Source organism: Botryllus schlosseri, chromosome 1 (genome assembly GCF_051294905.1).
Source record: "Botryllus schlosseri isolate E-star chromosome 1, Bs_hap1, whole genome shotgun sequence".
NCBI lineage: Eukaryota > Metazoa > Chordata > Ascidiacea > Stolidobranchia > Styelidae > Botryllus > Botryllus schlosseri.
In genome coordinates, this window is record NC_137236.1 from 16,727,605 (window position 1) to 16,752,764 (window position 25,160).

At 39.8% G+C, this 25,160-nt stretch overlaps 2 protein-coding genes across 2 annotated transcripts in view; one reads left to right on the plus strand and one right to left on the minus strand.

Moving 5' to 3' along the window:
• LOC145439116 (uncharacterized) overlaps nucleotides 1–25,160 on the minus strand; it is a 289,490-nt gene that overhangs the window by 57,677 nt on the left and 206,653 nt on the right. The window lies entirely within an intron of this gene.
• LOC145443411 (uncharacterized) lies at nucleotides 16–24,821 on the plus strand. The gene is made up of 14 exons (XM_080321382.1): nucleotides 16–189; nucleotides 1,219–1,359; nucleotides 1,740–1,946; nucleotides 2,841–2,984; nucleotides 6,060–6,239; nucleotides 7,127–7,204; nucleotides 7,815–7,919; nucleotides 10,752–10,922; nucleotides 11,083–11,220; nucleotides 12,323–12,425; nucleotides 16,743–16,838; nucleotides 17,307–17,402; nucleotides 18,826–18,900; nucleotides 24,426–24,821. The coding sequence occupies exons 1-14, from the start codon at nucleotides 16–18 to the stop codon at nucleotides 24,503–24,505; spliced, it is 1,788 nt and encodes a 595-aa protein (XP_080177508.1). The 3' UTR covers nucleotides 24,506–24,821.

The following is a 25,160-nucleotide window of genomic DNA, read 5'->3' on the forward strand; positions in this document are numbered from 1 at the left end:
ATTTCTATATCAGAAATGACTGTGGACCGATTCAGTAGGTTATACGGAAGTCTGCTCCCTCATCTCCATAAAAATTCCATTTTTCGGGTGGAGAGACTGATCACGTCGCTAGAGAAGCACAGAAAATGCAGGGAAGTGTTCGAGTGTTTTACCAACGGCGAGAAGAACAAGAAAATTATTACATTGCAAGTGTGTACAGTTTCTCATATGACTAGTGCATGCGACATTATCAGAGGCAGTCAGAAGGGATTTTTTACTATTTTACCAGTAGTCGGGTTATTCGTTTCTTATTCTTTTACAGCTTCCTCGTGGTTTTTGACGTTTCCAACTTCTACTTCAACAGCTGTTTTATAACCCAAATTATTTCATACGGTAATGTCAGTGTTAAGTGTCACAAAGTATAACGGAAGTTACCCATTGCGACGACAGAATTGTGTGAGGTATACACGCCCGAGCTCGCTCGCGCGGCGGGGGGGCACAAAATTATTTCATAAATCGACATGGATTATAGAATATTTTGTGGAAGATTTCGTACAACTTTTTAGTTTTCCTATTTGGTATAATAAAATGTCTACTTTTCGATATGCATCATTATTAAAAAAAACATGTCAACGTCGGTTACTCTCTCTCCACGACCTACCAATACTTCTGGAATGTGATTTCGCGAGTTGTGTTACCAAATGACACTTACATATAACCTATTGCCAACAGTCCATAGGCACAGAATAGTCCTGCTCTTGTAATCTGAAGTCACAAACTTCCTCATCTCTACTAGTAGATCTGACCACATGAACCGGGAGACGATAGAAAATTATCAGAAATATATGCAATTGCCACTATTATAGACATAATTCAATACTTGTCCCGAAATACTTTCACGAATCGCGCAACTACGCACACATGTAGACGTTTCCATAAAAGAGTAAAACTAAAGCCTGTCGTGAAGGGTGGTTAATGATCTCATGGGCGGAACAAACGTTTTTTTGGGCGGGGGTGGGGTGGGGGTATCAAAGTACTGTGGCGACCCTGGATTTGCGGATTAATGTTGACATCACGGATCAAGGGATGATTGTTAAGGCCTGAGATGTAGATAGTTTTAACTGTGAATGTACCTGCGTATATTAACGATCCTAGTAGGCTATATCGCAGGAAATGGAAGCATATAGGAAAATCATTTTTCCGTTGATTTGTGAGTGCAAGTGTTGCTTCCTTTGACAGGTGGACGAGCTTGTGAGCAACGGCGGCGTCATTGATTTGTTACAATTACGCTTGGAGAACGAATCGCGATTTTTGATTGTTTCAAAGATTCAAACCGATTGCGAAACGGTTATCAATTTTAAAAATAATCAAAACAACACGGTAAGCTATTAATCTAATTACTAAGCACTCGTCAGTAACTGGATAATTGGTTATTAGGTTATCCTGCAATATAAATTTGAAGTTGAGCCAAGTAGGCTTGAGTTGAAACTGAACGGCAACAAAGCGTGAAACACTCGATTACATGTTAATTCACGAATTGACTTCGCACGATGTCTGAGCGAATCCAAACATTTATAGCTTTCATCTTCTTTAGACAATTCAGCATAATCCCATGAACTCAGCAGGATAAAGAAAAAACTAAATAGGTGTATTCTGGCTTCTAGAATATTCCCAAGATTCTCATATGACAAAATGGGCCATTATTATATAGCGTGGTAGAGATGGTCGAATGATTTTTTCAACGCATGTTTTCCGTCCAGATTGACACAGTCTCAATCAACGTTCTGACCGTGGAATCACTGATTGATATATATACCCGTGTAAACGGAAACGGAATGAGAGCTCACAGATCGAATTGGATCTTCGTGATCGATATGTGTTATTTTGAAGAAGTTGGAGCTGTCGAATTAAAGAATCGTGCGTATGGATTGAATCGTCAAATGACTTATAGCGCCATGATCTCGAACGTAAGAATGGGGGTTGCGAACTACGTTCAATATTCATATCAGATCGGGTTCAGTCGGTGACTATCGCCGATTCCCTGCCTTCGCTTCAATATATATTGTATTTAGCGGCGGCGATCGACATAATTGGCACAGTAACAGCAGCAGACTTGTACAAACTAACATTTTTCTCAAAATTTGAAAATATAATTTGGTTTAGAACTACTCCTTCTTTAAAATTCACTATTCGAACTAAAATTCGATCTATTTATTCACAACTCGAACTGGAACCAACTACTTTGAAACCCCCGCAACTAACTAAAACTCAAGTAACTGATATAACAAATTATACTGAATTAAGAATCAGCGAAAGGACTGAGTTTCGATATAAACATGAGAGGGGCTCCTACACCCAAAACCGGACCCTTCCTACGACACTGTAGTAATGATTCTGAGCTAGCAATGGCTGCAAGAACATGATGCAAGAGAACGCCGATATCACGATTCGCGCTAAATTACGACACGTGTAGGCTATTCTAGTTTTTTCACAACTCAATTATTTTTTAAATGCGGTTCTGGAATCACACACATTTGTAAATCCGAAACTGGACTAGAATTAGAAATACACCAAAAAACGTTGGTCAGTAGACCGTCAATTATCTAGATTCTAGATTGTTAGTATGTACAATTCTGAACAGCAAGTTGGGATAAATAAGAATGGTGTCTATCATAGCAAGCTAGTTCTAATTGATTATATGGTAGGGTATTCAAGTAGCCTATTCTGTAATTCAAATCGCAAGATCAGATCTAATCTTTAAGTATTTGCGAAATATGCATGTCGTTTAAACATATAATCACGCAAACATGACTTTGACGATTCCAATGCTTGAGTCTTTGAAGACTTGAGATTTTTTTCAGATATCATCACTGAAGTTTCCAGGACGTTTCGACGTCGAAGTATTTAATTGCTACAACAACCTGCTTCGCAGTGGTCAGGTTAGAGAGATGGTGTTTCAGAAGGACTTCGAATTCAGAACGGGGCGATGTTCTGGCGAGCACAATGTAAGACTGTATCCGCAATTACTTCGGAAATCATCGTAGACGTTCAAATCCAAAACCTATACCTCTAATGCAGAGGTGGTCAACGGCCGTAGAAGGGAACTTGTGCGGCTGTCGACACGTAATTCAATTAGTATGTGTTGTCGGCCGTCGACATGCGATTTGACTCCCGAATTTTCGAGATATTTTAATTAGTCTCGAAATTTTCTTCGCTCTGTTCGCGACTCAATGTGTCTCCATTTTTTCAATTTAATATAGTAGCACCCTTTGCAATCTCAGCCCCACAGTTGACGCATAGAGCAGAGGAAAATGATGCGCACCATATACAAATATCAACTTGGAATCTTGTCCTCCTCACGAAGGAAATTTGCTTCTGGTACGTTTGGGAAATTCCAGTATGCCCGCAATCCTGATTGGAGGTCAAGAAATAACAGTATGCAACAAAGTGACCAATAACAATTCGACCACCCGAAGATGCATCATCATTTATAACTTGGCCTAAATTTTCGAAAACACCCCTCCCCTCAACTCTACTGGTGAATCGGGTCACAGGGGCAGGGGAGAGATAAATATTTGATCGTAATATGCGAAATTACTAATATTATTTACAAAATTGATTCGTAAAACTGGAACACTTTTTGTCATAACGAATCCCAGTAACTATTCATAACATGACCACATCCGACTTCGGTGAGTATAGTAAGCCGATATGAGAACGTAGATTAGTCCGGAGTTCACCCGAAATGGACAAGGACAGTTTAACAGGGGTATTTGTGTCCAGTTAGTTCATTACGGCCATGTCCTGGAATGCGGCCGTAAGCTACATAAGTAGTAGAAATGCGGCCGTGAATAGCAAAAAGGTTGCTCATCTGGCTGTAATGTATTCCCAATTCACAGACATATCCGAGGTCTTTTACAATTCAGTGCCTAAGTCACATCCAGTTTGCAAAACATTATCGATCGATATTGTATAGGAATGGTGGGGTTGGCTTGGCTGCTTGTTGTTTGTTGCTTTGGTATTCACACTGTTTCGGCTTCGTTGCTCATTTTGTACCAAGTCTATATTCTTTAGCTATGTTTTCATATCTGACAACATGCAGAACGGCCCTGATACGTCCTACGCCTTGTAAGTCAAAGTTTTCGAGGGTCAGATATAGGGATGCCTTCAAAACAAAATTTGTTCAAAACAAACATATGGAAAACAAGGCCCTTGTTTATAAAATGTTTTTTTATTTATTTCAAAGCCATGACGTCACGAATATCAAATTGGGACGTCATCGTGGATTGACATTGACAACTAAAAATATAGGGTAAAGATAGCTCATTTGACGAAATATCTGTACTATCGTTGTTGAACCGACTGTTTTTACGGTTCCACCACCCCATATCGTTATAAGCCGGCTATATCGGGTGTTAATTTTCCTTGGTCTAATGCAACATGTGTTTTGGTAAGTATTTACACAATCATGGCATAAATTCACAACTTAAAAAAATAAAAAATACCAAAATGTTTCAAAACACCTTTTTTAATGCACCGCTAGTCAGATAACGAGGCATGTAGTTGGTTAATCTACAGCCACCGGCGCGAAATCTCGTTTCGATTCTCGTCAGTAGCACGTTTTGAAAAGTGGAAGGTAAGTTTGGTACAGATACTGGTGATTCTTACAGTCAAGAGTCCAATTAAATTGGCCGAAATCTGTTCAACTTTTGATTAAATTAGGCATGTCTCGTGTTCATCTGGGAGCCGTAATGTCATAGTAGTTTGTAAATTTTGTGACTCTTTCCCGGTCGAAGCAAAGTTTGCAGCCGATGTATGTCTAACTGCGAGCATATTGCTATCATAAATACCTTCATGTCTGTATTTCCCGACTATCCATCGCAGTTATGTGACATGTGTTTTGATGACCCTACTCGATTTTCAAAAATTATATAACAACGCCTTATATCAATATGACACCGGAAAAATTTATAATGTACTTGAATTCACACAATTTGTCTTCCAATTGTCGAAAGCTGTTTACGATCCAATATTCTATTCAAATAAAGATTATCGTCGCCCTGGTAATCGTAATCAAAATGTCAAGCACTCTTCTAGCAACGTTTAACCACCCGTCAGTTTACTTGAGGAATAATACAAATAAGCCGGCAATAAATTGATGGATATGGGTCAATATCCCGCCACACTGGATTCAAGAGAGCATAGTAAACAAATGTAATCGCTTTTTCTTTACAATGTCCATCAGCTCAAATATAAGCAGTAGAGATTTGATAACATTGATTTCATAAAAGCCTCCTTAGCCTTTTAGGTCTGCAAAATTGTAACACATATATGAAGAGGTATTGTTTATATCGGTACTAGATTATCGTAATCGAAATCTTTTGACGCGTCTGTTGAAACAATTGCTACAAAACAAGTACCCTGGTGAGTGGTGATATGCATATCAATATTTACTATCCAATAGAGTGATTCTCACCCTTTTTCGGTGGATCGCCCCCTTATCAATCACGACACAAATTTTCGGCCGCCATATTTATGGATTCGAAAAAGAGGACATATAATTGTGGTATTTATTCACCTGACTCTGATCGACAGCGAATTTACCAAAAAAGGTCATTTTTCCGAGGTGGTAGGTACTTGGAAAACCGGTTTCCCCGTCTGCTTTAAGTTGAGTGGACCTTTTTACGATTCATATGCAGAATAAGCCGTCTTCACGCGCATTTTTGACCGTGTTAGCTAAATATATATCACTGTACGTTCGAACGTTTTCGCCCCCTTGTTTCCCCAAATCGCCTACTGCGTGGCTATATCGCCCACGTTGAGAACCACTGATCTCCTTTAGCTCCCATTTGTTCATGTTAGGAGGAATCGCTGACGGGCCGCAAACAGATGGATCACCAAAAATCTGCCAGTGTCTCCCGAAGCGAATATCTTTCCTAAGTGTTTTAGTTTTAATCGCATCATCGCCTGATGTTACAAATATGATTCAGGATTTGACCATTTGAACACTGATTTCCACTGAGGAGCATCCGTGGTTTTAACTAGAACAAATCTATTCCATCGTCAATTTGAAATTTCAGGGAGAATTATTCGGTAATATCGACTATATTACGGTAAGGGACCTGAAAAGCTTCTTGGATACCCTTGGGGGTAAATGTCCAAAGATTGTGGAAGTGAAGCAATGTGAAATCACAGTTGACCAGAACGATATTCGCAAACGACTCACGGGAATGGACGAAGATATGTACAAAATATTGATGGTAGGATACACGCTCAATATGATTCCTGAGTTGCTATATATGGCATACAGCGAGCTGAAATAAAATAATTGGAATAATTGGAGGGAAATCTGACGGAATTTTAACAAACAAGTGATGGCGGTAGTAGGACATCGCTATTATTTTGATATCAAGCCCTGTATTCGAGATTAGTGTTGCGCGTTCGGATATCTTGTAATTGGCTTTTTAGCATGCATGATACAAAATACACGCATGTGAAGATATCAGGTTTCTTATCAACATTCCCTTCGAATCAGATGAACACCCTATCAAAGCAAGTGGTATGAGAATTCAATGCGTACCGACATGGTCAAACTATTCAGCGTTGGTACTCAAGTAGAACCAGAAGTAAAGTTTTAAATTTCTTTTCAATTACAAGGGAAGTAGTGATTTACAGGGCTCGTCAAAAATACTTCTAGGATAAGAAGAAAATTGAGGGGGTCGCATAACAGAAGACACTACCATTAAAGTTGCATTTCGATATTGCATTCAGTTATCTTGATACCTGGGACGTTTCTCGTAGTTGGTATTACGATTTCGCGCAACAAAGTGATCAAAGCCACACCCCAAAACTACTTAACACTTAAAATTAAACGTTTACAAAGTAAGTAGTATAGCCTTAAAAACTGTAGAAGTCGCAGTTGTCAAAAACATAACCACTTGACCAAGCAGTGAAATAGAAACACGTACGTCAGTACTCAAAAAAGTAAATGTACTTCGGTAGTGAAAATCCCATGATTGAATATTCAATGAGGTCTTTCGGAGATGACTATTTGCATGCAGTGTGCAAACGCGAACCACACGATAGGTTAACCGTTTACCTCATCCAGCAATATGTATTTAATGAAATATATTGAAATGTATCAAAGAATGCGGCTCTGGAGGCGACACGTCAGAAGATGAAAGAGCAACTCGACATGTTTACAGCTATCACACGTCAATTTAAGGTCAGCAACAGAACCGAACTAGTTGCGAAGGCTTATTCACTTTATGCGTTCAAGTAAATTTCATTCTGAATATTTCATTTGCAATTGCAATAAAATTATTATAGCTGTTAGCGTCGTTACTCAAAGGTCATCAATTCGACATTTTCCAAGATCCTATATAGAATAGGCTACACTGTAAATCTAAGGGTGGAAAATATGTGTACTATCTCATAGTGGATACCAAGTTGTGCTTTCACACCAATTCAAATGAGCGAAAATGTTCCAAATACACAAATCGTCATGTAAACATATCTGAGGGGTGTAAAGTAAATTGTCTTTTGGCTATACCACAGTTCTTGAATTTATTGGGGTTACTAGCAACAAAACTCTCTACACCCCAGAGATATATCTCCATCGGAATTGATGCATTGAACTATAATTTCCATCCATTGGAAAGGCGTGAAAGCACAATTTGGGACATGGAAGCGTTTTTTATTTCATTTGCATCACCGATTTTCCTCTCGAGAGCCATACGCCACCACCAAAAGAGCCACATATGGTTTGAGCTCATAGGCCCCGACACCTGGTATAAATATTCTGAAGGAATTCTTCTGATAATAATTATTAATAGGATCTTCGCATAGAGACATTGACAATAAAAGGAGGGGGGCAAGATGTCGAAGCAATCGCCACAGATGTAATTGCGGGAAACGGAAATGATGAACTCTTGTTTGAGGTATGGCCTTTTCAGGTTAAGCACTCACATTATAGAGGTTTCTGATTATAGTCATTGCATAATTACCGATATAGGTGACGGCGCGTATTTACTGAGTGAGGTTTGCGCAATGTATGATCTCGTTGAATTTTTATTATTGTAAAGCCTGAGTCTGATATCAATTGATCGTAATTTGAGAGGATCCGTTCGGGCTGTGGAGTCGGTAAATTTTTCCACCGACTCCGGCTCCGACTCCGACTCCACACATTTTCAATATACCGACTCCGACTCCTGAGTCTTTAAATGTACCAACTCCGACTCCGACTCCTGGGTCTTTAAACGTACCGACTCCGACTCCGACTCCCGACTCCGACTCCAGCATTATTACCAATTTACTTCGAAAATTATATGCCACATTAAACACATGCAAACATATGATTAACTGTGGCATGCTAAATTGTTTCATTGTGGCACAGCTCGAATTATCCACTATGCAATTAACATGAAATAAAGATGTGCTAAATATCCTTCCTTATTCAAGCTTTTATAACATGGACTCTCCAATATCCTGAAATGTATGGATCATTCCAATATGGCAGATATCCAATCATGTATAATAAAAATGTAGATAAAATCCAAGTGTAGCTCTTGTGTATGACTCAGCAACTAATAAAGAGATTGAACTTACTAATTTTGTCATTGCACACTATCCTGGTTACAAGCACAAACACTCTTACTACTAATAATAGACATTGGTCGTAAATGGAATTTAGTTAAGTAGTCAAAGACCATAGCCTATGTCTATAGTCTACATGTACTTAATCAAGTATTCAAGGATTGGGATTTGCAGTCTTTCTTAATCATTTGTTCGACCCAAACAGCTAAGCTACACTACAAATATTTTTAATTTTGTAACGTGGGAAGCATCGTTTGGTCATATTTACATTATTTTTACAATTTTACAATACCAGCCGATGCATTTTCTCTGTCCCAGTATCATGGTATAATTCCACAAATTACATCAATTTTGACTGCATCGCGAAAACGGATCTTGCGATTTTCTTCCCCTCTGCAACTGAGTTGTAATTTGCAAGAAATGTTTAATTTTATCTATATCAGGGGTGGGCAACTTTTTCGGCGAAAGGGACACCTGAGATTTACGAACCATTGCACGGGCAACTGGAATGTGGATAACCTTTTTTTAGTCGTCGATATAGGAGCGAACCGAATTAGGTAACATTGCAAACAAGACTTATATTAATACGCTCTAAAATTGATAACAAAATGTCATGCAACTGTGCAGTGCGCAATCAGGCCATGGTCGCGCGAAGCGCGAAATTTTTTTGCAAGATAACGACTGAATTAGGCTATAGCTATATTAATAAATATGTCGCTAACATACATTGGGGGTCGCATCTGTATACTACTGGGCTCATTTGGCAAGGACAGGATTATTCGACGTTTAGACATACCAAAATCGACGGTATCAGCTAGTGAATATGCCTCTATCATTTTGTGCAAATGTTTTGTCGACGATCTCGCTGCGAGTGCACAAGCGAAGCCGTATCTCCTAATTGCGAATATAGTTAGACTCTATTCCGTGAATAATATGTATTTATAATTTTCAGAAGGGGCTCAAATACTGAATGCAAGAAATCTAGTGACAATGAATCATGCGAAGTACCTAGAAAAATTTCTAGTCAAATAAATATGATATGGAATATTCTTCTTCATGGTCATATACGAAGATCTGGGATAAATGTGGCTGACCCCTGGATACGTCAATGCATCAGAACTGTTGTTTTAGTCATCATCAAATTTCGCGTTCATGCTAATCAAATTTTGGTTGGCCTTACAATTGTACCTGATGTCATAAATAATTTCGAGAATTACCTCGCAGGCCACACCTAACCTTCTCGTAGGCCAAATTTTGCCTGCGTGCCACTTGCTTGCCGCACCTGATCTGCATCGTTACTAATAACAGTGATAGGTGGTACATAAAAATTCTATTGAAAATTCCTAGAAAGCAAATGTTTTCATGATAGAGAAGTTGGAGTCGGAGTCGGAGTCGAAGTCATAGTCATTCTCACAAACTCCGACTCCGACTCCATCCAGTATTTTCCCACCGACTCCGACTCCATCAAGCGAAAATCACCCTGACTCCGACTCCGACTCCACCGACTCCGACTCCGACTCCACAGCCCTGATCCGTTGTCGTTTTATTTACTGTGTATTCTATTTGACCGTGTTGCAAAAGTCCGTCAGGCTACAATCACCACATGTTTATGTTAAATAAAGAATAACAGTAACTAAGTGAGCAAAGTTGAACTTCCAATTTTTCATGACCCACGTTGCTTGAACAATAGGATGTATTTCATCTTAGCTGTACCCCACATTTGAGCATGCCACACAATGGAAAACAACAATTGATCATGGGACACTTTAGCATGCGTCACTTCAGTATGCGACTTTATTACCCAACACTAACCCTAAACCGAAACATAACACCGATATAAACCCCTATATTAATCCTAACCCCAAGCCTTACCCTAACACAACCCTAAATCAAACCCTGACCAGACCATAGCCCTTATCTAACCCACATGCTCATGTGTCGCATGCCGAAGTATCGCATGCTATACTGTCGAGTGCTCTTATTTCGATGAACCCCATCACGCGGCTTCCATAATCCTGCACGACGGGAATGCGATTCTGGCAATTATAATTTTAAAAACCACTGCTCTAAGTCGTAAAGTCAATACGAGAATGAACTGGGTACCCGCCTGGCACATATGACCTCAATGTGACAACAGATTAAAGAACAACGATATACATATCATTGAATTGTTTCAGGTCGCGAATGTAAAGTTTGACACATTGACGCTGGAAAACCATCAGTTGATGCTGAAAGTTCTCAATTCTGGCGTTGGCTTGGAAGCGAACGTCTTGCTTGTCAACGAACCGAAAGAGAAACTTGGAGATTGGACAACAACAATGAATATGATCAACAACAATAACTTCAAGGTATAGCTAGCCCTGTTGCTTATAAAGTCACAATATACTGTTACCTTTTAAAACAAGTTCATGCTGAATCTAGTGTCTCTTAGTCACCAATGATTCTCGTATGCGAAAGTTATTATTTGAATTTAGATGACGTTAAAACCGAGGGTGGAATTCATTGCAGGTACTTTCAATCAAAACAAAGCATAACCTGGATGATGTACTCGGAATAATTTCTGAGATATCACCGATTATAAAACCTACCTCTATCCTGGCCGAAGATGCAAACTTACAGATCATGAATCATTCTATAAATAAAACCGTGAGTTCAGTATTATCGTTTTAGGCAAAATATCGCATTGTCTTATATGTACCATATCAGTGTTCGGGAATTCATGGCTCGCGACCCACACATGGGTATTTTCAGTCGTGAAGAATAGATCTGGGGGGAAAAACTTGACAATAATCCAGTAGCACGAATATGACAAATTAAATATCCATAGGACTACCTTATTTATGATTTTTCAAAAGAAGCTTATATTTGTGGTGAATTTTGGACTTGTTACAACGCCTTTAATTGTTAAGTGAACAATAATTAACTTGACGATCAGTGTAAGCTCAGGGGTCGAGACTAGGGACCCGCTAAAATGGTGTGGCACATGGTTAGCCTTTGATAACACTTGATTCGCATTGACGCATATTCCGAAATTATTCACTGATCATCAGTACGTTCGAGGCGCGTTTGCGAGGCGCGAATTAGTAACGATCTCGCAGTTACAAGAGATTGGTATCAGGGGGAAGTTGGAACTGTGATAATGAGGTTTGGCACGCGGTGGAACAAATTTTGACTGCATTCCGCGATCAGTGGGAGTGTTATTACATCGCATCACTTTTGAATACATAAATCCAACGGTGACGTCACATTTGATTTACGTTGTTGTATGGCTCTTTGGGAATCACAATTAAAAATATAGGACCAACATGACTCCTTTGGCGACAAAGGTTCCCGGCAATTCTGCTATAATGACAAAGTCGTATTTCAATAGTATATTAATATTGAAATGAACCCAATCTGTTTCGGCTGACACTCGTCAGCGGTAATCGTCAGCAACTAGTAGAGAATGGAGAAGAGCATTGTATATAAGCACTCGCATCCAGAATATGATATCACCATACCCCTACCCCTGAACAATGTCGGCCGAAAATATTCAGGTTCATTTCCATATGAATATACTATTCAACGGTATATTGAAGTTCTGTTCCTCAAAGAAGCTCTTCAAGGTCGTATTTAATATAGATATATCGTCTACATAGAGACCATATATGTCGTAGGTTATCTGGAAATTCGAGACATAGGCCTACCGTAGTCTTCGAAGTCCTCCGACCAGGGCGAATCCGAATTGTGTACCCGTTTTCCTTATTAGAAACTGCTGGTAGCTGTAGAAGGAAATGCGCAATCAAAATCAATAAGAGAACTTGGCGGGTCACTTAAGATGGGTGTGACTACAAAGAATGAATATGACAAAGGTAAGCGTATAAAGCCATAGATATGCATTGTATGCATGGAACCCATAATTATACTTATAACTAGGGCGATGTTTTTTGACGTAAAAAACGGAAGATTTTGACCTAAAAGGTTATTTCGCACGTAATGTTAAAATTGTACTACTTATCTTCATTTCTGGTTGGAACTGTCTGTCCTTACAAAGTAGATTGGCTCAAAAACTGACAAATGTTTACATGAAAAAACTAGTGTTTTAACGAAATCTGTCCCTATGAAGAATACCAGTAGTTACATCACGTATTATGGTGCAAATAATTAAAATTTGTTGTAGTACAACGAACGAAAGATACTTTCCTATATTCTCGGGTAAAATTGTCTGTCCTTACTAAGTAGCTTGCCAAGAATGGAGAAAGAACGTTTAACAACAGCAGTTGTTCGCTGACAACACTGAAGTTGTGTGCACACTGCTGGTGACACACGGTGTTGTTTCATTCTGACAATGTTGTCTATATCACAATTTTTCAGCTTTCGCTTCTTGATATAACAATCATGCAATGTCCAAGCAGTCTTGCTTCAGTTAGGATATTGCGGTACGTTGACCATAAAACCATGTCACTATTTGTTTCATTTGACCGTTTATGATTCAGAATGAGCAGACGATGGGCCGTCTACAACGGTAGGCCTATAAAGTAGGCTACAAGCTGTAAAATATCAAATGATAGGTTCACCGACAGCGCAAAATCTACGATACAAACGAAATGCAGAGGTCAAAAAATATTTGACTTTGTAAACAATTTTGACAAATTTTGACCGAACGCTACAATTTTGACTTGTTTTGACATGTCAAAAAAAAATCGCCCTACTTATTACCAATGGGATGTGGGTTGGAGTCTCACCGAGGTCGACTCTAGAATTCCTAACTAACTGTTGGAGGTTTATCTTGGCTCCTCCTCGCCATCTCATCCGCGTAAGCGGTGTCTTATAAAAGCTTAGAAGTTGGCCGAAGAAGTCGGCAGTTACGGAATCAAAAATAAGTAATATCGCCCTGGTGTAAATGACTATTGTAGTCGACAAACACCATAAATACCCCAAAACAACAACAACTACCGTATTTCGTGTAACCGAGAGAACGATACCGTCAATCTTCTATCCCTGCAAAAAAATTAATAGCGAGCGGATCAACACGGAATGCACCAATCGGTCTTTGACAATTCACAATCAACTTGAATTCAGACCATTTGTATTCCTAGACCCTATATCATAGATCGAATCACCCATAGTTCCCATTTGATGATATATATAAGGGATGGTGCGAACATTAGGTTCACGTTATTGCTGGGCATGCGACCTTTGGTGATCCGCAAACGAGCCTCATTGAGCTCTACCATGTAAAAGTGTGCGTTAAATAGTATTTTTCCTATGACACTGGTCTACACGATTTTTGCCCCAGGATTTCTTTGAATCATTCTTACCTGATTTGGGGGCGATGAATCAAAATCGGGCGTTATTTTTGTTCTATGACATCAGTTATTTGAGATAATATGTATGTTTATTATCACTACTTTTTATGGTTACTCAAGTAGATTTTGCATGCTTGCAGTACTTGAAGTGGTTATATATTCAGACCACATCCATTCCTGAAAACCATTTTGGATAAACTATATACATTTTCAATTGATATTATGAAAAGTAGAGAGTAGTTTTAGGATAGGATTGTACTACTCAGACTTGGACAACTAGATAATTCTAGTTGTCTAATTTCACTAAATTAGAGCGAAATGACAGTAATTTAATTCTAATCTAATTTGGAAAAGCTGAAATTTTTCTAGTTGTCCAAGTATATGCTTGGATAACTAGATATTTCTAGTTGTCTAATTTCACTAAATTAGAGCGAAATGCCGGTAATCTAATTCTAATCTAATTTGGAAAAGCTGAAAATTTTCTAGTTGTCCAAGTCTGGTACCACTCTCATGACATGAGTTAAATTTTCGTTCGAACTGCGTGAAATAGCCACTGTATCATTGTCACTGAATATAATTTCGAATATTACACTGATGTAGTGCCAATGTAGGCATTTTGCGCCAGCCGTTACGATACATCTTGCGATGTCGAATGTAGCCACCTCCAAGAAACCGCTAAGAGGATGCGGCCCGACTAAGTATACTTAGACACATTCATCTTCCTCTTCCACTTGAAGTAGTTTTGACATGTCTCAGAAATTACAAATTATACTTGTAATTGATCAGAAATTTAAGGTGTTACTTGTTCTAGCAACGTTGTTTACTTCGTTCACCTCTGGTTCATATTAAATCAGAAACCGCTTTGTAAATGTTAAGGTTATTATAAACAGAACTGTCGAAACGTGTAATCATAGTGTCCTATATGGTGTCGACACAGGCAAATCTCACGCCTCAGTTAAATTGTATCACGTCACATTTTCCATTTGGCTACAGGCAATTTGACGGTCATTTTAGACCGGCTTGCCGAGCATTAAATTTGACAAATCGGGTATCAAACGAAAGCTGACTCTGCACTGATTACGAAAATATAAATTTTATTCCGCTTGTGGCCCTGGAACTCCCACAATCATCCTCGAATTTTTCATTGTTATGGAGATTGGCATTGGGACGCAAAATGCTTTCTGGCTCTTTTTCTCTTGAGCTACTCTCTCGTTTCGCCAGACAGCATTGTTGCGTCCTGAGCTACTCTCTCGTTTCGCCAGACAGCCTGTAGCCAAATGGAAATTGTGACGTGATACAATTTCACTGATGCCTGAGATTTGCCTGTGTCGACACCATATAGGACACTATATGGTGCTATCATGCAAAACACAAACACGAAGCCCTGAAATCATTTAAAAATCACTAAAAATTAACCAATGCTTATCTTTGGCTCTGTTATAGTAATGAAAACAGGCTATATATTGTGTATATAAAACTATAACCAACCATGTTCTGCGAACAGAAAGTTCATGATTTCTATGTCTACGTATTATCGCCAAAAATGATCAACGTATACAATAGTGTACTCGAGTGTTTCCAATGCATCCTCTATGTTTCAATACGTCTTTTCGAGTTTAACAGAATGTAAGAGAATCGGAAGTCCTAGAATCGAAGCTTCAGGGTTCCTTTTGAACAGTCAATAAACAGTCTCCATTCCTCTGTTTGTCTATGTTAGACGATGCAAACAAGGCCTTCATATTTTTGTAATGAATCCAAAACCTTTACGGAGAAAATAGTTCAGAAACAGCTTGCGTCGATTCCAACAAAATGTGAAGGAATAACTGGAATAAAATTAGCACGATAAGCACACACATTGAAGTTATCATAATAAGCAGTTTATTTTGGAAAATCAGTCCGCATTTTATTGTTTCAAAGCAAGCTTATAGGACCATATCTTGTGTCAGAGTTCACAATTCTCTTCTACATTATATTGTACAATGTACAATGGAGCTACTGTGCACAATCTTTAAAACGTCAGCGATGTATAAAGTTACCAACTGCTATCAACTAATATGGCTGCGTCCACCTATATTTTCAAAAGTCGAAAAGAGGTCCTGATTGAAAGAAGATTGATTGGAGTTCACCGAAAACTCAGTCCTTCTATTCTATAACCGCACAAGTTGCATCATAGAATAATATTATTAATATAATTTCAGTTACAATGTTTGACCTGTTCCTGCTGCTGTAATGTCACTAACGAAAGTCGAAATTTGATATATTTATGAGCTTGAGCAAAATTCATGGCAAACAACTCTGACGTAATAGAGCAATCAATTCTGAGCAAAGAATCGGATTCAGCAACCCAAAAATTTACCCAATTCAATGATCAACGAATTTGGTCCATTTTTTCAAATTGTGGACCTGTGTTATGGTTATTCAGAGCCCCACGTCGGCTTAGTTCAGCAACCACCGAATAAGTGCAAGCGTCATCATGTTACAATACGCATGTTACGTGGCAGAATAGGAGTAGAGGGGTATGTTGAATTTAGAATCATAACAATCTAACCCGTCACCCCGCGAAAATATTCGTTTGTCAATGAAAACTATCGGATTACCAAGCGTTGGCCTGGTACCGCCCGATTTAAGTATATTCTAGGCCTTATATGTTGACTCCTCGTTCCAAATGTTTGACACGATTGGGCCGGTTTACCATATCGTTGTTGAAGAGAAGAACATATGATATCATTTCGCCAATTATATGTTGGCTATACAGAAAAGTAACCGGTATCGGGATTTTTTGGATTTCCACACCAAGTGTATGATGTCTGTTTCTTGTAGAATTATGAGGTAAATCGGTATTGCAGACTGCTAAGTTGGTTTCTTTTCATTATTCATAAGAACATACTGCATCGCCGGTGTCTAATCGACCCGTACCTCCTCCTTTACCGGCTCGTCGCCCGATGCCGCCACCACAGCTGCCCGAAGGCTCCAGCGGTAAGGATACATAATTTATTTTGAGGTCAAGGGTTTAGGAACATATGCATTATATATAGAACTTAAATAAAGATATATGTTCGTTGTGAGTTTATCCTTTACTATAAAGAAATGGTCGGGAATCTCGGACTCACGATTCACATACGGCTGCCGGTTCTTATTGCAGATTAGCGCGATTGGGGCACACAACAAATCCCTTCGTTACCCTGTCAGCATGAATACGAATTTCAATTTTGAAGTTACAGTCGATTAAAATTGTTGTATGGCTCGTTTAGAATTACATTTGAAACTATAGGGCTAATATCGAGCTTTTGGCGAAAAAGGTTTCTGACTGCTGCTACATTAAGTATTTTCTTGTAGGCCGGAATCCTAAGAATCTATAGGCATATATGGAAACGTCAAACGATGACATTGTGACCCAATATGAGTCTTTATGGTCATTCGCTTCATATATCTTTCGACATTTAGGAGAAGGTATCTATTTATGTCCGGACATACCGGAGTCAAAATACGAAAATCGGCGCCTTCCTCTACCCCCTACAAGAAGAGTCCAGCGGAGCAGCGGTAAGAATACTTCAGGCACTGTAATACATAATTTGGAAGACACGACATCGAATGCGAATGAGTATTTGGCGTCTACAAACCGAAGCGCTAATTCCCTCGTATCAACCATGATGACTAAATATTTAGTAGAAAATCTAGATCACTTACTTACCACTAGTAGCAAATCGTGAAAAATAAAGCGTGACGCGGCCTACTATAGGGATAGTACAATTCCCTGAAAAGTTCCGTTTCCGTATAAACACGAATTTAAGTTTACTGTGGACATGGGGCCGCGGGAAGAGCAAGATACGTTGCTGTACGGTGCTTGAGGGACAAATATCCGTAGCTGTGTTTTTGTTGTTCAAGGTATTTATGGTGCTTGCCGGCTATACAATGATGATTTGCGCCGTGCGAAATCCCTTTAATTTTAGTCCGTAGCTGCCGACTTGTAGCATCACGGCCCCGGTTCTATACCAATACCGAGAAAACCATTACCGAGAATGGACATTACCGAGAACGCCATTACCGAGAATGGACATTACCGAGAATGGACATTACCGAGAATGGTCATTACCGAGAATGGACACCACCGAGAATGGACATTACCGAGAATGACCAATGTCAAGAATATAGCTAACTGGGACTGACGTTGTCGAGAAATTTATACCTGAGCATCGCTACTGAATGTGGCAACGCCGTGATGCACTCACACGACCTGTGCATATGCATAACATGCCTGCGTTGCATATATTGCATTCTCGGTAATGTCCATTCTCGGTGGTGTCCATTCTCGGCAATGTCCATTCTCTGTGGTGTTCATTCTCGGTAATGTCCATTCTCGGTGGTGTCCATTCTCGGTAATGGCATTCTCGGTAATGGTTTTCTCGGTATTGACCGGACACCCACGGCCCCCTTCTCGGCTTTTTAAAAGATACCGCTTTCGCGGGTGAGATGGCGAGGAGAAGTCTAGACAAACCTCCAACACTCCCACAACCTACTGTTGTCGCAGCTGTCGATTATACCAAAACGCTATCTCGCCACTTGTCTGATGCTGTGTCGCAATGACGTGATCTAAAATCCGGTGACTAACACTTGAGCTCCTTAACTCCCCCTAACTATATTCATTATTCATGTATGTGCAATTGTATGTTCAGTACGATAGATATTTATTATGTTCTTGTATTCGCTTGTTGACTTTTGTGATAATCCGGATTGATTATTTCGAACTTGTGCTATTATATTCATATTTTAAGGCGCACATTCCTTTCACCCCGTGTTTGTATAATAATATATTAACTCAGTAGTATTCAGTGATCAAAATGTGTTGGGTACTATTCATACATGAGTCATATTGATATTGCTAGAGCGAACGTCTATCATAGGATTTTTAATCATCGTTCCAAATTCTACCATCGAAAAGAAACGTGTCTTCCTATTGTCCCAGAGCCTGATTACGACCAAGTTCCTGATTCACCGCCTCTCAAACCTCGCTATCATCGGACGACTCAGCCAAACATTGGTAAGAATATAATATATACATCAGACGTGCAACAGGCATAGACTACTGCTTTCGATTTTAAACCAGAACGGCTATAAACTGCCAATAATTAAAAGGTATATGTTGTGTTGTGATTGAGCATTATGAGCAAAGTGAGTATCGTAGAGGATGGGCAAAACGACTCGGGAACAATAATTTCGAATTCGTTGTCTTTATCTGTTCCCCGCACCCAACCACTACGAACTTTCAGGTGATCATCACCATGTATATACCATTATTATCAATTGCAATGATTGGAATCGACCAGTGAGAATCGATTTTTTCGAGTGAAAAATTTACTCGCCCTTTCCACGAATAATTATTTGTCTACTCACGAGAATATACCTTCGATATATACGCGAGTCAAAATTCACATTGAATATAATATAACGTGTTAGAATTAGAGCCTGGATGAGACAGAGTTCCGCATTCGCCGATTCTGAAACTTCACTCTTCACGAAGGTATCAGCAAACACCAGCTAGAATATAAGTTATAACTGAGCCGTGTGACATACATGGATTCTATCAAAAAACGACCGTTAACTATGTACAGTGGCGTATCCAGGGGGGGTTTAGGGGGTCGGAACCCCCCCTTTTCAAAATCCTAAAAATTGATGTCAAATATAGCCTCTAATATTTGCTAATTTATCAGTTTACCATATTCGTTTTTACGTATGAGAAGGCGAATATGGCGTCTTAATGTTATTTAAGGGAACTAACACCCCTACGAAATATTGGAATTATGCGCCGAATTAGTCGAAAGGATAAAATAGGTCATTATAATTCGCTAATTCCATAAGTAATCTGCGCTTGTTCAATGTTCAGTAGGGTTGTTCAAAATTTGGAAAATGTTTGGAATTCTGCGTGTCCATCGCTTTTTCTTTAGATTATTGTTAAAAAACAATAATGGGATTGAAAGAAGCTCCCAGGAAAGACGCTAACATTTGTCTAAATGCGTTTGAAAGTCGTTGTTGAAGAGTGGGCGGGCAAGCGTAAGCAGAGGCGGGCAATCACGAAACCACGGTTCTTGATTGGGTAATCGGCTAAGCTTCACTGATTACTGCAACAGCTGACTCGGATTCGGGAGCTTCGCTTTACTAAATTGAAAGTCTGTTTTGCTGAGGTAGAGTCTGTTAGTAGCGGTTGTGGTTCTGTACAAGCGCGTTGTGTGTTGATGAGTCATTAGTAGTACTGTAACACGTGTTCTTTGAATGCTTCACAGTCGATAGCAGTAGTTTATGCTTTGGAGCAACAATAGTGCAGTCATGGCAGAGGCAAAACGGCGAAAGATTGCAGACATGCCGCAGCGAAGAACAAGATCCAAATCTGAGCAGTACTTGGTCGGATATACTTGCGATTACATCTGTGGCTCGAGATTACCTACTATACGAGAAGTAATGAGTTACTTGCTGCATCTGAAAGAGCATTGTCCTCAGTCAACCCCTACTCATGAACTATGTACTGTGGTGGTGGATGATGTATTGACAGTGTGGAAAATGGCGAGAATTGCAACAATGCAGAAATCACATGTGGTGCGATCACTTCAAAACCTGCACGAAAGATGGCGTGATCTGAAGAAGAATCCGAAACAGGAAAGTGATCCCAAGGGTAAGAGGAGAAAATTCACTGATGATTTGGACAAGCTGTGGGATATTGGAAGTAGAGATGCCATAACAACAATAAAAAATGACATTTATCTATCACATGAAAGAAAGCTTGAAGACATTGCATTTTATGAAGATCAACGGCAATCTCGCCAGTCAATAATGTTGGGAAGAGACAAAATTCTGGCTAAAGACCTCAAAAAGAAAACAGCAGCCATTGCAGATCAAACTGTTGAAAACGTTTCACACGACTCAAGTTGTGACTATGTTGTTTTAGCATCATCGTCATCTTCAAAAGAGGGTGACAGTTTGAGTTCAAGTTCTGACTATGATGCTGATGTTGGACTTGGCACCTCGACCCAATCCATTAAACTGATGGCACTTAAAATATTATGAAAAATACGCATGTTTCCCAAGCTCTGGATCGATTGCAAGTAACTGACAACGATGCAACGATGCTGATGGGAGCATTTATTAAGGCTTGTGGAGGAGATATAGCCATGTTCTCCCTGTCAAGATCTTCAACGAAGAGAGCCAGGGAAACAAATCGCCTGGAAATATCTCAGGACATTTTGGAAAAATTTGCCGAAAATAGACCACAGCATGTTGCCATTCATTGGGATGGAAAGCTCACAGAGGATAGATTAGGAAATCGATATGAAGCTTTGTCAATTGTTCTATCTTGTCAACCTCAATACTCGGAAGGAAAACTACTTGGAATTCAGAAGATACAAAATGCGGCAGGTCAGACACAAGCTGAAACTACTTTCGACATAATTAAAAAGTGGGATATACAAGATGCTGTAACAGCTTTGGTTTTTGACACCACAGCAAGCAACAGCGGCTGGAAGAAGGGTGCAGCGAAGATCCTTGAGGACCTTCTAGGAAAGAAGGTTTTTTACCATGTGTGTCGGCACCATGTGTATGAGCTAGTAGTCAAAGACGTCTGGAAATCTTTATTTGGAAAAGCAACAACCGGACCAGAGAACACATGGTTTGCCCACCTTAAGAAGAGCTGGAGCAGTCTTGACAGAAAACAGCAATTCAAGACTCTGACTATTGCTATATGCTTTAAAGAACGAGCAGCAATGACAGTTGAGAACTTCAAGCTACTACTCGCCAGAAAAGATTTCTTCACACGGGATGACTACAAACAATGTGTGACTAATGCTCTTGCTCTTTTCGGTGCAGATGGAGATATACATCATCACAAACCTGGTGCAACACACCATGCAAGGTGGATGGGCACAATTCTGTATGCTCAGAAGATGTTCATGTGGGCTGATCAGTTACATTACAAATCTGAAGAAGTGGAACTGCTGCATCGCTTCAATTTAGTTTTAGTTCTCTTCTATATCCCTGCCTGGGTTGCTTCCAGCATCGGTCGTGATGCAGCCGGTAATGACTTGAGATTCATCCAGGACATGTTGAGTTACAAGGAACATGATGAACAAGTTTCCAAAGCTGCTTCACAAAAGCCTTTAAAGCATGACTGGTATAACGTGGAGGAAACCGCTGTATATGCCTTGAAACCCGAGAAAATATGGCAAAGACGCTCCTACAGGTAGAGCGAACTTCAAGTTTCAGGAGAGGCCCGCCCTCGTTGAATGCAACTGTACGCATCAACAAGGACACTACTTTGTCTGATTTTATTGGGCCACAGTCGTGGTACATATTTGATGTTTTTGAATGCTCTGGGGCGTGGCTAGCTCAACTGGTTGATGTTTGGCACTTATCAGATTCCTACACCAGAATGAGCTCCCACATCAGTTCTGTCAAAGTCGTTAATGATGCCGCAGAACGAGGTGTAAAGCTAAGCACAGACTATGCTGCAATCTTGACTGACAATGAACAACAAAGAGACAGTCTGCTTCAAGCTGTGGAACAGCATAGGAAGACAGTTGGAGACAGCAGGAAGTCAACTCTAATCAAAAGCCTGTAATCTGCAACTTGTGCCTGACAATGCAACACTGATCTGCAACGCACTTTTTTAATGTCTTTTGTAAATAGTGCTTTTCGCCTTCATTCAATTGTGAATAAAAAGTGTAATATGCGTTTGTTTATGGGTGAGACGTCGACCAGTCATAACAAGTACTACTGAGATGTTGACTCCTGGTGGTAAATTTTTGAGTTTCACTCACTGTCAGTAACTTTTGGAAAGGTAGCAATATGCATGCATCTAGTTTATTCGTATCTCAACTAGCGAGAGAACCTGTGCAATACATAGCACTTTCTGCAGGTAGATATCAACTTAGGCGGTTGCGATGTTGTACTATGGACTCTTGGTGACAACATTAACAAAGGCAATATATCATGTCTGTAATGCCACCAACAGAAACGACTGCACAACAGCACGCAGAAATCGTTACCAGCAGTGTTCACAAAGTCGGTCTTTCAGCCAATCATTAGCTTATTATTACCGGCTTCAACCGATCAGGATTAATGGCTTCTCTTTGCCCGCCCACTTCATCGATTCCCCGCCCACTCGCCGACGGCTACTTTCAAACGCATTTAGACAAATGTTAGCGGCTTTCCTGCGAGCTTCTTTCAAGCCCATTATTGTTTTTTAACAATAATCTACAGAATAAGCGATGGACACGCAGAATTCCAAACATTTTCCAAATTTTGAACAACCCTAATGTTCAGCTACATTTCAGCTGTGGCAGTTGCTGACGTTCTCAACTTTCTTCCCTCCATTTCTCTCTCGCCTTACTAAAACGAGAGACGCATTTTAGGAAAATCTAATCTAATTGGCCGACGCGATACGTAATTGCAAAGACGAAGTTATCAACATCGCTCGCGAATTCACTGCACGTGCTCGCCTTAAATCCTAATTAAGAATTGCACGGCGTGTTGATTGATCAGCGAGACACAGACACGACGGCACCAGTACGACAATGCTATTCTCAAATCCACATTGTATTCGCGATTATTGGCGAGAAATGGCCTACGATTGACATTCACATTTCAAAATACAAGCCTAGCAATCCACGTTGCCGATTGTTAGGTGGCTTGCTGTCGTCCAAATACAGGCCTATGTTGTCGCTGAACGGGAGAATTGAGTAGGCCTAGTAGTAAAGTTAACCTAATTATACTGACTGGCAAGTTTCTCTGTCAATCAATCAAGTTATTATACCAGTGTGTACTCTGTATTAATTGACTGACTTGCGTGCTTGCAATTAAGGTCTAATTATCTTCCCGCGTACTACACGCTCAGCCGTATGGCTAGCAAAGCCATCGAAAAGCACACATTCGTGAACGACGTACACTGTTCAAACCACACCTCTCTGTGGCGATCGCGATCGCCCTCGTTTACGCTACCGCCTTATTCCGCGCTTGTTCGTCCGCTGCGATACTACCGACCGTGTGCACTGTCCATAATATTGTCAAAACCCAACAAAATCGCACATCTCTGGCCGCGCTTGAAGACGGGCGGCGTTTGCCGGCTCATGACTAAATGTGAGCATTTACGAATTTCTTTCAATCATACCGTAAAAGAAACGCGATTTTCAGGCAATGTCTGTATCGTATTCGTACATCTCCCACTCACCGCAAATCTCTGTTTATTATTAAACTATAAATATTCGCCACGGCGTGGAGACGAGCGATCGTAATAATGACGTCACAATAGTCAATTTCGTAACGCAAACCCCCCCCTTTTTCGCGCTCTGGATACGCGCCTGATGAAAGGGAAAGATTTTCTTTATGAAATTATTGATATTTTATGTACATACTTGAATAAAAATCACTCAAAAGGATACGCGCCTGACTATGAACAATAAAGTCGTGGATTTACCGCTGCGTTATGATTTACCGAATATTTTGATTTATCTCTCGAAATAACGGTCCATCAGCATTATGCAAAACAAGTATTGCTTCAGTTAACTGCTTTGTATGACACAGGTGGCGGGTCAGAGCACTTGTACGAAATTGACAATTCTATTGATGATGGGGAGCATTTATATCAAGATCCTTTGCAGTAGACTTCACTTCTGCTGTTTGTTCCATACTACAGACTTCAGCCATCGACAATTGCGACATTATACCACTCATTTGAATAGCTTTTGATGTTTTGATAAATTTTGAAGTTACGAAATCGTGATATGACCTCGAATGTTTGCGTCAACGTGTTGCGCATTTTAGTTGCACTGAATGAAGCTGACATAGCAGCATACTGGGATGATGTATCCTAATCTTCCCACTATATCAATTACTAAATAAATGAAATTGTGAGTTGTAGAGTGGCCAATTTAACAAACTATAGTAAATTAGGAAATGTCTAGCCTGCATGAAGTATGTTAATAAATAAAACGAATATATTGAGTATGTTCATGCACGATGCAGTATATTTGGGGCGATTTCATAGGGATTGTAGTGTGAATGGCGAATAGGTATTAGGGATGGTGTGAACGTGGGGTTCACGTTCGCGTTCTGCGTGTGAACCTCGGAAATTAGAGGTTCGCGTTCACAACAGAACCTTGGTAGGTTCTGCACTGTGAACCTTTTTCAGATATTACAATTTTCACTTCATTATAACATCTTTGGTTCAAGTTATTGCAATTCAACTGCGGGCCACTCTACGCATGGCGCAGCATTAAAAATCAACACTAAACGAGCATGTACCTTGACAATCTCAAA

Bases quoted from the DNA above. Each gene is read 5' to 3' on its own strand.
- LOC145443411 (XM_080321382.1), top strand. From the start codon at position 16: ATGACTGTGGACCGATTCAGTAGGTTATACGGAAGTCTGCTCCCTCAT. The intron at 10,923-11,082 runs GTATAGCTAGCC...AATTCATTGCAG, and splicing joins TCAACAACAATAACTTCAAG to GTACTTTCAATCAAAACAAA. The intron at 18,901-24,425 runs GTAAGAATATAA...TGTATGACACAG, and splicing joins GACGACTCAGCCAAACATTG to GTGGCGGGTCAGAGCACTTG.